General features: G+C 36.9%; 1 protein-coding gene across 1 annotated transcript; it reads right to left on the bottom strand.

Moving 5' to 3' along the window:
• Positions 1–502: 502 nt before the first annotated feature.
• LOC140744045 (ecdysone oxidase-like) lies at positions 503–3,786 on the bottom strand. Its single transcript, XM_073075486.1, has 4 exons — positions 3,766–3,786; positions 3,241–3,372; positions 2,174–2,304; positions 503–2,066 (listed from the first exon to the last, which is right to left on the bottom strand). The coding sequence occupies exons 2-4, from the start codon at positions 3,350–3,352 to the stop codon at positions 543–545; spliced, it is 1,767 nt and encodes a 588-aa protein (XP_072931587.1). The 5' UTR covers positions 3,353–3,372; positions 3,766–3,786; the 3' UTR covers positions 503–542.
• Between the last annotated feature and the right edge of the window lie 8,307 nt (positions 3,787–12,093).

Raw genomic sequence — 12,093 nt, 5'->3', positions numbered from 1 at the left:
CATGTTATGAAATTAAATATCGTCAAGAAAACAATAATAAATAAATAATATTCAAAAATTAAACATAATAAGCAACTGCTTATTTTGTTTAATTTTTGACAACTGTTATTTATCACTGTAATTGAATAAAAATACGCTAAGCGACATTTACGGTCCCCTATTATAATTTACTTTACCTACCCAAATTTTATAAACAGTCCCCCGTGTGCACGTTCCATAAAGGTTGGCGAAAAATTATCTCTCACTTTAACTAGCACGTAGTTGGCGACTTGTGTAATATTTCCCAAAGTTTTTATGTTACGAGCTCCTTCATAAACAGTTTCTCGTTTTATGCTAAAAGGAAATTTTCAAGAGGAAATTTAGGAAGGTGCTGAGGTAATAGTGGAATCAAATATTTTTACCGACACCGAAGCGAATTACAGAATGTTTCTGTACGGTTGTACAGTATTCAATTAATAATAATTAATACGTACGTAATAAACAAGTACAGAAGTTCCGAATACATTTATTTGCATTTTATAAAACACCTGTTACAATACAGATCACGGCCTAGGATGTTGACAATGGCAAAAATTGTCTTTCTTGATAATATCAGCAGCTTTTTCGGCGATGGCAATAACCGCGGGGTTGATGTTGGCGCCGACCAGCCGCGGCATGACGCTGGCGTCCACCACGCGCAGGCGGCCCGCGCCGCGCACGCGCAGCTCGCCGTCCACCACCGCGCCCAGCGCCGCCGTGCCGCTGTAGTGGTAGATGCTCAGTATCATGCACCCCACGTAGCAACGCCACCACTCCCTACTCATGTACTTCAGGCCCACGCACGTAGGTAGTTTCAAATCCACAAACTCCGAATTTACACTGTTGAAGTAAGAAGTATTAAGCACTTCCACAAAATTCATCGCGGAATCCACAAGTAATTCAAGATCTCGCTTTTGCCGAAGATGGCCAACGTCTATGAGCGGCGGTGCGCGCGGGTCGGAGCTGCGCAGCAACACGTAGCCTCGAGATTCAGGATTCAAAAGACTTAATGTCGTAAACATGGTATTTCTTTTTTTACCGCCCTCATATACTCTCTGGCAGATATTAAAATATAGTCCAAAATTGAATATGCAAATTTCTAATGGAGATTTAGAACCGGCAGGGACAAGAAAATTTAATGCCTGGTAAGTGGGACACTTCCGCGATTTGTTCAATGCCACGTAACCAGTGAATACGGGGAATGGAAATTTATGAGGATTGAGAGGAGGAGGGGGCTCACTAGATTCCTCCATTTTAAAAAATAAAGGAATCGCCGCGTGATCTTGTAAGTTTGTTCCGACAGGTAAATCTATTCTCACAGGTATGTTCAGGGATTGTAAATGGTCCTTGGGTCCGATTCCCGACAACATTAGTAGTTTAGGAGTATTAATTGCTCCAGCGGACACTATAACTTCCTTCCGCGCTCTGAGAGTTATTTCCTTATTGTCTTCTGTCGTAGCCCTCACCCCTATGGCATTATTATTTTCATCAAATAATATTTTCGTTACTAATGTATGTTTTAAAACTTTCAAATTTGGATTAGTTTTATGTTGGGCTAGGATTGAGTATGCAGTTGATTGTCGATAGCCGTCCGCAATCGTAAACATTTGTGGAGTATACCCCAGGCTTCGATCTCCATTAATATCTAACAATATAGGGTTGCCGAGTTCTTTAAATGCTTCCATATATTTATATATCTTCGGATCCGATTCTCTTGTAACTCCTAAGAATCCTTTTGTCCCGTGATATCTGCGGTAACGTGAATTAAGTACTTCGGTGTCTTCCAGTCTTTCACTTTTAATGAAGTATGGCAATAGACCTTTGTAACCCCAGGAGCTGTCGTTGGCCGCATCAGCCCAGGGGTTGTAATCAGCAGGGCACCCTCGTACATAAAACAAAAAATTGATACTGCTGCCACCACCGAGGACGTGACCACTTGTAAGGTTTATAGTTTTTTCCCGACGGCACTGGAACATCCCCTCAACAGGCACGTTAGTGAAATTCCAATCGACTTCAGTATGTTGCAAGTACGGGAACAATGGTGGGAGCTGTAACCAGAAATTAGTGTAGTAATGTATACGTCGGCACGTATATTACACGCTGTAGATGTACATGAACTCATAATGATCAGTTAGATTTCAACATGAATACCAACCAATGAGGGTACTGGCGGGTCTCCCCCGTCGTCCACGAGCAGCACCTTCAAGTTACACTCGGCCAGCCGGAATGCCACCACGATACCGGCTGATCCTGCACCTACTACTATTACGTCATACTCCTTCAAATCTGGAATAGGTCATTCAATTAAATGTTAAGGACTTAAAAAGTCAATTTTAGAAATTGCTACTACGACTATGTATAGTCGTATTACTGAGGGACTGTTGCAAAGATACAAAAATAGACATACATTGGTCTATTGTAAATGACCAAAAACATGTCGACAATTCAATTTCGAATAAAATAATATTTGGTCACACTAATATTATATTGGTGGTCAGGAAATGTTATAAAATAAACACTTTCGTAAATACAAATAACGGATACATATTTCTTACAATTAAGGAAGTTTTATAGGTTCTAGTGCAGATAAGAAACTCGGGCATATTCAGAAAATATCACGACACAACCTGGTTTGTCTAGAAAGTCAACTGCATCTAAGTTAGTAGAGTTTGTTAATGAGATTGCTGAAGTTTTGGACGACGGTGAGGATACTACCTGCATACATTTCAGTATGACTTTTCAACAATATAGTTTTCTAATTTAGTACTTTAATTGTCTACTTTAAAAATAAAGGATAGTTGGAGGTGATTGGGAACTAGGTTCTAAGCAAAGAAAAAATCCATCAGCTTTGTATGACCTTGGTCATAACAATTTTCCACTTGACACCGGACAGTATCCAAACCTATTCAATGTGTCTATTCCACTTTGTTCTCCTGGGTAATTATTTTCCACTCATTAGCACTTTGATCGCCAATTTTTTATGAGTCACCGAAAAATAAATGTTTCATAAAAGATTAACGACATTTTACCCTTTTTGTGTAGATTTTCTATATAGGTAATCAATTCTAAATATACATAATGCTAATATTTTTTTTAAGTCGCCTATGATCACCTAGGTGATCAAAGTGCACAAATAAGTGAAAAATGATCACCCAGGTGACAGAAGTGAAATAGAATGGTCTATTATAGTAATGTTGTTTCGTAGCAAAAAATAACTCGTACCCTCGATCTGGACCTGCTTGGGAAACAGGTAGGCGGTGAGAGCGAGCGTGACGAGCAGCTCGAAGCCGTGCTGCACACTGAACACCTGCTGCAGCGCTGCTACTGCATCCATGGTGGGCGTTCAGATTACAACTGTAATTGTTTAAAGTTATACTCCCTGAAGGTCAAACGACTCCTGTCTGAATACAATCATTCAACCTATTAGTCTTTAATTATTAAACCTATTAGATAACTCGAATTTTGGCGAGTCTGAGAATGATTATAATTATTTGTTAACACTAAGTAAAATTCTCCTCGACTACATGACACGAAATTGTAATTATAAGATTGACAGGAGTATCACAATTTTTAAAATAAATACAAAGTTAAGGTACTTTGGCCTTAATTATCACTATGAGATGTGGACATTTGCAAACATCTCTGAATAAAATAGAAGTTAGGTATGTTAGGAAAAGTGTTAGAATATCCTAACGGAATGCACAAGAATTGAGCAAAAGGATTGTACATAATAACAAATTGCCTTACCATACTCTGCAAACAACACAGTGCAACTATAAGGAAGGAATAACTGTGCCCCTGGAAGACCAAAGAGCCTTCTGTGTTACACCGCACTTTAACCACGAAAAAATTAGTCAACTGTACAATAAGTGTCGCAATCAATTACGTATCTACTGAAATAAATTTCCTTAATGTGCGCAAGACAGGATAAACAAGGACATGTTCTTATCACATGTGTTGTAGTAAATGACACTAATCCATATTCCATATATGTTAATGTTTTCTTTTGTACGGCAAATAATGAATTTACTTTAATATTTGAGTTTACACATCTGGCGGCGCCTCCGTCTCGGGAAAGCATAATAGGTTATTAATAAAGTATAAAATCATGAGAAAAATATTGAATAGTTGTCTCCATAATTAAATAATTTTACATTTTTTTATACATTTACATTCCGCAACATTTCAGGGTTCCATACCCATAAGAGTAAAAACGGAACCCTATTACTAAGCCTCCGCTCTACGTCTGTCTGACTGTCTATTCGTCTGTCCATCTGTCACAAGGCTCTATCTCATAAACCGTAATAGATAGACACTCGATTTTTGTGAAGATCATGTATAATGGTGGGTAACAGATAACATTACTCGTATAACACCAAATACTAAAAATAAAAGAAGCTTGAAAATAAATAGGGATACTTTATCTATTGAACCATAATAGGTAGGCATTACAAATTTTCACAATGCATTTATTTCTATAGTTTCTATCATAACAAATACATAAATTATAAAATAAGAGAAAATTGGCTCTTGGCCAATTATTAAAACATGTTTATTCATGTTTACCCTATGCTCCTAAACCATTAAACTGTAACCACTTTGAAAATACCTTGTTTGACCATTTATGATCGACTTAGCTAAATGAAATTAGCGAGCCACCAGGCTGGATCAAGTCGGTCCCAACTTAAACTTCACACTTAACTTTATCTTCTTTATAAGAGCTTGCGTGCTTTATCTGATTTCCTTTGATCCCTGTGGCTTTAGCAAACTTGGAGCATTATTGGCTTTTACTCCCTAGTAGATTTTTTTTGATACTCATATAATACAATTTAATACAAGGCCTAATCCTTATCATATTAGACACGCTGTTTACATCGTTATCCAACGAAATATATTGAGCGCCGACTTCAGAAATATGTACTAAACCAACATTTATTTCAATTATTTTTTACTTTGTAATGACATAGAAGTCGGTTGTATTTTTTTGTTAAAAATGTTTTAGAATATAAGAATTGAAATAGTCCGAATTTAAAAATTTGAACGTTTAGATAAGAATGAGTCCATGCTTTTCGAACTCACCTGAAATTAAAAATACAATCATTGATCAACGACAAAATTCAAACGATGACGATAATAAAGCCTAAGGAAGTCACTCTTAAAGAGCGTGATATTCATTTGTTATTAGCAATGTAGTCTATTTACTGGGTTCTTTACACCACGACCAACCTTTAGGCTGAGTACACAATAAGATCGTCAACAACCTCAAGCTCTGCAGTCGCCAGCGGTTGGGGCGCTCGGTGGTTGAACAATACCCTCGTTAGGTACAGCCTTGCGGGCCGCCACAAGCGCAATGCTCTGCACTGTGTTCAACTATTTGTATGTCTATTACTTGGTAAGACAAGGAAACTTCCTCAACTGTGGGTCTTGCATTACGTATAGATAATTACGTCTTAATTTTCAATGGAATAAAAGTAATATAATGTCTACCTGATAGGAAATAAATATCTGTGATCAAAACTAAATAAGGTATTATCCTACCTCGTGCCAGCCACAGCGTCGGTAATACTGAATTTTAAGCTGGAATACCTCTAATAAGTGTATCCGGAACGCTGTATAATGCAAATATAGGTGTAGCAGTGGTGCCTCCTCAGACATTTCATAAAGTATTCTATCTTGGAAAATGTTATAATTGACTCTTTTTCGCTCGCCGCCGGATATCATGAAATAATTGAAGCCTAACTAAACTATTTAAATGGTTTTCCCAACAAACTTAGCATATATTCGTTCTGTTGCTAAGTATTTGGCAGAAATACCTTATGTATTTACTAAATTTTATATTTCTACCTCACTCTACACACCACAAAAACACAAAAACTATGTCTCAGTGTAATAATGTAAAACCGTGTGATTATACTGGTTTATTATAAATTACATTAGGCCAAGAGTTTATTATTTTAGAATACAGTAAGTGCACTAAGTGACGATTCTGCCAGCAATATCCATCTTCGTACAGAAATAACAGAAGCCGTTTATCATTTAGATTACCACTCTACAGGCTTGGAATAAGTTTAGTATAAAGTTTGTCTTTTACACAACGAAACAGGAAAGTATAGACAGTCGCTACAATAGTATAATAAAAGAAAATACATCATCCCATTGCTGGGCACGTCTCCTCTCAGAATGAGAAGGATTAGACCATAATTCACTGCGCTGGCCAAGTATTGATTGACTTCAAATAGATACCTTGAAAACTTTTTTTAAGGTTTCGCAGGTATGCGGGATTCCTCACATTGTTTTCCTTCACCGTTTAAGCAAGTGATAATTAATTTCTAATTCACCCATAACTTTGAAAAATCAGAGGTGTCTGAAATTTGAACTTCGAACCCCTCGATCAGGAGGCCGAGTTTCTTAACCACTGGATTATCACCTAAACTGCATGATGAGTATCAAATAAGTCGCGGTGCTGCCGCCAAAGAACCAAAGAGAGTTCCAGCATCTTAAAAACCTACATTTTAATTACATGGAATTTTGTACATTATTTTAATATCGCAAATAACGAATCAGATATATGTTCGTTTATTAATAATATCAAATCAAATTTTCCCCAAACATCTGTATCGCAATTACTTCTCAAAGAGATCCAAGTGTAAGCTGTAAGTCACCGCGATAGGTTCCCAAGAGAAAATTAATCAACTAAAATCTAGCGTAGCACTAGGGATGGCGATTCTTTCCGAAAAACTTCGATTCTTGAATCGATTTCAATCGAAGTGCAATAAATCGATTCTCAAAAAAATCGAGGCACAAAGAACCTTTCTCTAAAAAACGATCATTGATCTTTTTAGCTAAAAAGGGCTAAAAGAGCAAAAAAGGTCATTAAGACCAAACTAGCTCTGAAATACGTAATCTGTCAGCATAATGTCTATAACACATTCAACCAACTTCGCAAAGATCGACTTTCGATTATCTAGGATGAAAGGTCGATTCACTGAATCGATTACTAAAGATCGAATAAAAATATTTTTTTCGCCCAAAAGGTCGATTCCTCAATTAATCGATCTCAGCTGGCCATCCCTACGTAGTACCCGAAACTTTAAAACGGGCGGTCGTCTGGCCGCCGCTTTGTTCCTCCGTCTTTTACCATAATCCCGGCGGGTGTTTTAGTGTGATTAAACATTTGAATTTACAGAGCCGCTGGCTAAGCACGTGTTGTTATCTCAGGCGAAAATGTTGTGCTGTTTCATCAGGAAATTGTCAACGTAACAGTAAATCCTAGGACGATAATAAGACAAATATGAATAAGTTTGAATGTTTTTATGTATAAAACGTTGTATGTACCTACATGTTAAGTGGTCATTGCACCCATATGACATCTATGAACTGTCCTAAACAGAACTTTCGTCGTTAGACCACATCCGTATGTAATACTACTTTAAAATAACGATACCCTATACTAAACGATACACATACTCGTATATTTTACCACCGAACCACAGTACCAAAGAGACATTCCACGACAGAAATAATTTATTTATCGTTAGCATATTAACATCGTTATTAGCTGGCGCTTCGACAATGAATCTTGCTTGTAGTGACGATCAATTTGAATAACTCACCGAATAATGATTTATGTAGCTTGTAAACATTTGCCGGGAATTGATTTAATCCATTGTTTAGGAGTGACAGCCTAGGCTTTGGATTTTGGAGCTAAGCCCGTCCACTCATTTTAATTAACCGAAGTTTGAATTAATTAAGTAATTCGTTCCAAAGGAGGAAAGCGTAAAGTAGTACAAGACGCCAGACCACCAGACCAGATGGACTGAAGACCTGAAGTGGACGGCGGATAACCACTAGATTCAGACGGCTCAAGACCGGAGTGGCGCAGATTAGGGGAGGCCTATGTCTAGCAGGGGACTCGAGGCTCATTGATGGAAGTAATTAGTTGTAAAATAAGTGGATAACAAAACAAAAACTATTTTTTTCTTCACTTCTTTGATAACTTCAGTGTCTGATCCAATTCATTGTCGCAAAAACATCCGTAGTTTTTCGACATTGAATAATAATGAGTGTTGGTGAAAGTTTTTGATATATATGACGCATATTAATTAGAAACATTTAACACCAACCTAAACTTGAGTACATAAATTTCAATATAGTTTAGCAGCATGTTTTTATCTCGTATAAAAGTGACACGGAAAGAATATTATTTTTTTAAGAAATTTTATTAAATAAATACGTTTTGTATTACAATTGTATAACTCAGTTCTGATACCGTCCGCCAGGTGCGCTGATTGGAAATGTATGGGCAAATACAACAGTCATTTTTGTAAAAAGTCATACTAAGGGTACTAATCGTCATTTATCACCGCCACCAAAGGACATCTATAATCAACCATAAATATAATCCCACCTGAAATTGATCGAACATGCATTAATACTCTTTAAATAATAACTTTTACCTGTGTGTATATGCCCTTTGTTTATGTATCTATCTTAGCTCACACCACAGATAAAGTAGTTCAGTACCCTCAGTATGAGATTTACGTTTTTACAAAAATTACTGTTTTTGTATTTGTTACGTACTTCCCATACATTTCTAATCAGTTGTGATACAGTCCGCTAGAGGCGCTTGGCGATTGGCAATGTATGGGTAATATGTATATATACGTAAACAAATACAGGGTTCTGACACATATGCGGCAAAATAACTCAACAGCTTTATAATACGAAAGTCACCATAATTACAAAACGCGGTCCCAAAAGGCGCGTTCCCAAAGGACGGAACAACATAAAACGGAAATAGTACCTGACGACAAGAATTAATCCATATGGCCTAGGTCAATATAGGATATAAAGGCGACACACCGTTATTCGGACATCAAAGCGAAATTGCCGCCATTCATGACCGCGCTTGAAGTCCGCTGATTTGGGTCGCACCACTAGGGATCATATAAATACCGATATTTCGATGTCGATGGAAATCGATTATATTTATGTCGATATTTATATCGACGGTTCTAAAATATCGATGATCGATCATATCGAAAATTTCACGTGATATTATAGAATATCGACAATTTATAACATATGCAAGAGAATCTTTTTTTCGCCAAGAAAATTCAGAGCTTATTAATTTTGACTTTTTTCGCCTTATTCTATTATAATATAAAATATTTCAATTAAATATCCTCGATGTAGGTACTCAATATTTTTGTACGATAATATCATATTGGCAAAAGCCTCTAACTCTTTTTTTATAATATAGGAGTAGCAGTTGAGCATGTAGTCCACCTGAGGGTAAGTGGCTACTGCCCCCCATGGACATCTGTAATCAACCCCAGATAGGATTAGATATTCCTACCTGAGGTCGGTCACAAATGCACCGCTACCCCTAAGGACTAAGCTGGAACGCCTCGGAAAAGTCTGTCTCCCTTACCACACCCTTCAAACAGAACACAGCAGCGCCTAACACTGCTGTTATTAGGTAGAAATATGTGTGGCGGTGGTGCCGCCGGAGTCGAGCCACAAAGGGTTCTACCACCCTCTCGATATAAATATCGATATTTAGACATCGAAAATCCCGAAATTTCGATTTCGAATCGTACATCTCTACACCCAACTGTTATTCTGCAACCCGCCGACAGAGTTAGGCTTTTGATATTTCTTTGAAAAGGTTTAGCATATTAGCCGTACGACATGATTGAAAGTTTAGTAAACGGAACGATAAAAGTGGTTTAGTAATTGAAGTCATGCGGCGATGCGTTTCCTCTGATCTTATACACTTCGCGTCATGCTTATGAACGGTATTTAAATGAACAGAAATATTCAAATATTAAATATCAAGTAGTGTCGTAATAGTTAAAAGTTACTACTTGAATCATATTTATTCTGTTTCATCTAAATCATTCATACGCATGTCATTCATCAACAAAGATATATAAAAATCTGTGATAGTCTAACAGTTACAATTTGGCCATTCAATCAGGGGCCAGTCCTCTAAATTTCAACATTTTGTTTATATACATAATTATAAATTTAAGGAACGAAATAAAATATCCTGAGAAAACCTGCAAATATAAGAGTTCTTAAATATAAATTCCCAAGGATTTATGAAATATACCAATCCGTACATGGACAGCGTGTTGATTTTATGTTCTAAACCACATGAAAAGTGACCCGTTCCCTGCAGTAATGGGTTGACAACAAACATTATACGAATATATGAATCATGTTTCCAACAGTATATTCGATCCTATTTTCCATTTCGCTTGTGATCTCGCTGAAAATTAATTAGTAGAGTAGGTGTAGAGCTATAAAGGTGACGTAGAGAACGGGCCTGCAACCGCACGGCGCCGGTAGAGTCATTCGTGTTCCTGCGACTGATGTTGGCTCAATTTGGGTCAAATGCCAATCTACTTCTGACCTGTCATGTTCCTATCTCGAATTCGTTACCCTTGTGCTTCGTTTTACTTGCAAGTAATTACGTTACAGTTATAATCTAAAATATATATCAAACTGGGCCATTTTTAAACGATCAAAAATTTTAGCATTTTAAAAATGGTGAAATACGTTTCGAGGTTTGACTACGTAGACACCATCATTACACTTAAAAAATCCTTCTTTATGGTCTTACTTGCAGATTGTACAACACAACTTTGACCTCAGGGGTAACAACATACCCCGCTACAAATACGCCTCTAACTCTATTTGTACATTATTTGAGATATAAGCTAAAATAATTACTTACCGTTGAGTTAGCATATTCGTTAGGTACATATTTGCAACCACTGTGGGAACGACGAGGATTCCGCACAGCACACGCTGCAGTACTGCCCGACATGGGAGTCTCAGTTTTAGTGCGGTAAAAGTCCCACATAACCCGTCGTTGCTCCCACGGCGTCGGGTACCTTTTGAAGGTTTCCCCCTCGTCAAAAAAAAGGTACATATTTGCAATGCCCATAATCGAAAATAGAAAATAGCTTAAACTAAAACAATAGTGTTTCTACACATTTATATAACTCCTTCGAGTGTTCTAAGAGCCATTCTCATATGACTAATGCTAGCATTTGCTTCTCGTCAGACTTCCACGGCGCACAGCAAGCTAAGTTTCTTGTGAGGTGATGTTTGCTAATATAATTCCACTTGTCCACGCCGTATTTTCCAGCTGCTTAACAATATCTGGTGGCAACGTGTGGCGGTTGAGAGGATATAAGAGCTTATTCCCATTGTTACAAAGTTTCGTCTTAATAAATTTTATGGCAGCGACTATTCGTTAAAATAAACATGAAAAAACGATTTCCAATGAACACAAATGATAAATACTAGTTAAAGATATGGACTTGCTTTTTAATTCACTAAGAAGCAGATAATGTTTGGCGTTCTTGGTTTAAGTACTAACTATTAGGATTCTATATACATACGTACTTTCAATAGAGTAATATGTTTATAATTCATATTTGCGCGCTTCGTGGTCACATATATTGCAGAATTTGTTTGTAATAAACTTAAATAAAATTTCACTTTGATTAAATGTTTATATATAACAGTAACAGAGCAAAAGTAATTCCAAAAAACAATAAGTGTGCAACAAACTGAATTTGAAGTACCGATCAATTGTCAGGCCACTACACTCAAGCACTCAACACAAGGCTTCGCCTCAGGTTATAGCCACTTGCCGTAATCCGGCCAGTCAATAAGCGAGCGGTATATTAGCTTATCCTTACACCGAACACGTGCCACCCATTGTAACACATCGTGCTATAAGAGTAGAGTTGAAAATCGCTATATACTTACCTGGAAATGTTAATATGTTGTGTATTACAGATTTAGCGTTTCTGTTTATTAATATCCTAATTTACACCTTTTTCTCAGGTTGTAGAACATCTATGAAATAAACTAAACTTCCGTGATCATATTCCAAATAAGACGAATGTTGTTGTGCGTGCCTTATCTAAAAATTAGTAATAGTTAAGTCAAATATCTCTCTGACTCTGACACCATACTTTTACTAGAAAAACATAAGAAATACCATCAGCCAAATTAACTTATAAACCGTTATTCTTAAATATTGTACATTAT

The sequence above is a fragment of the Epargyreus clarus genome, unplaced genomic scaffold (genome assembly GCF_041222505.1).
Source record: "Epargyreus clarus isolate Ecla_fem2 unplaced genomic scaffold, WU_Ecla_fem_2.2 ptg000008l, whole genome shotgun sequence".
Lineage (NCBI taxonomy): Eukaryota > Metazoa > Arthropoda > Insecta > Lepidoptera > Hesperiidae > Epargyreus > Epargyreus clarus.
This window is presented reverse-complemented; position numbering and strand designations above follow the sequence as displayed.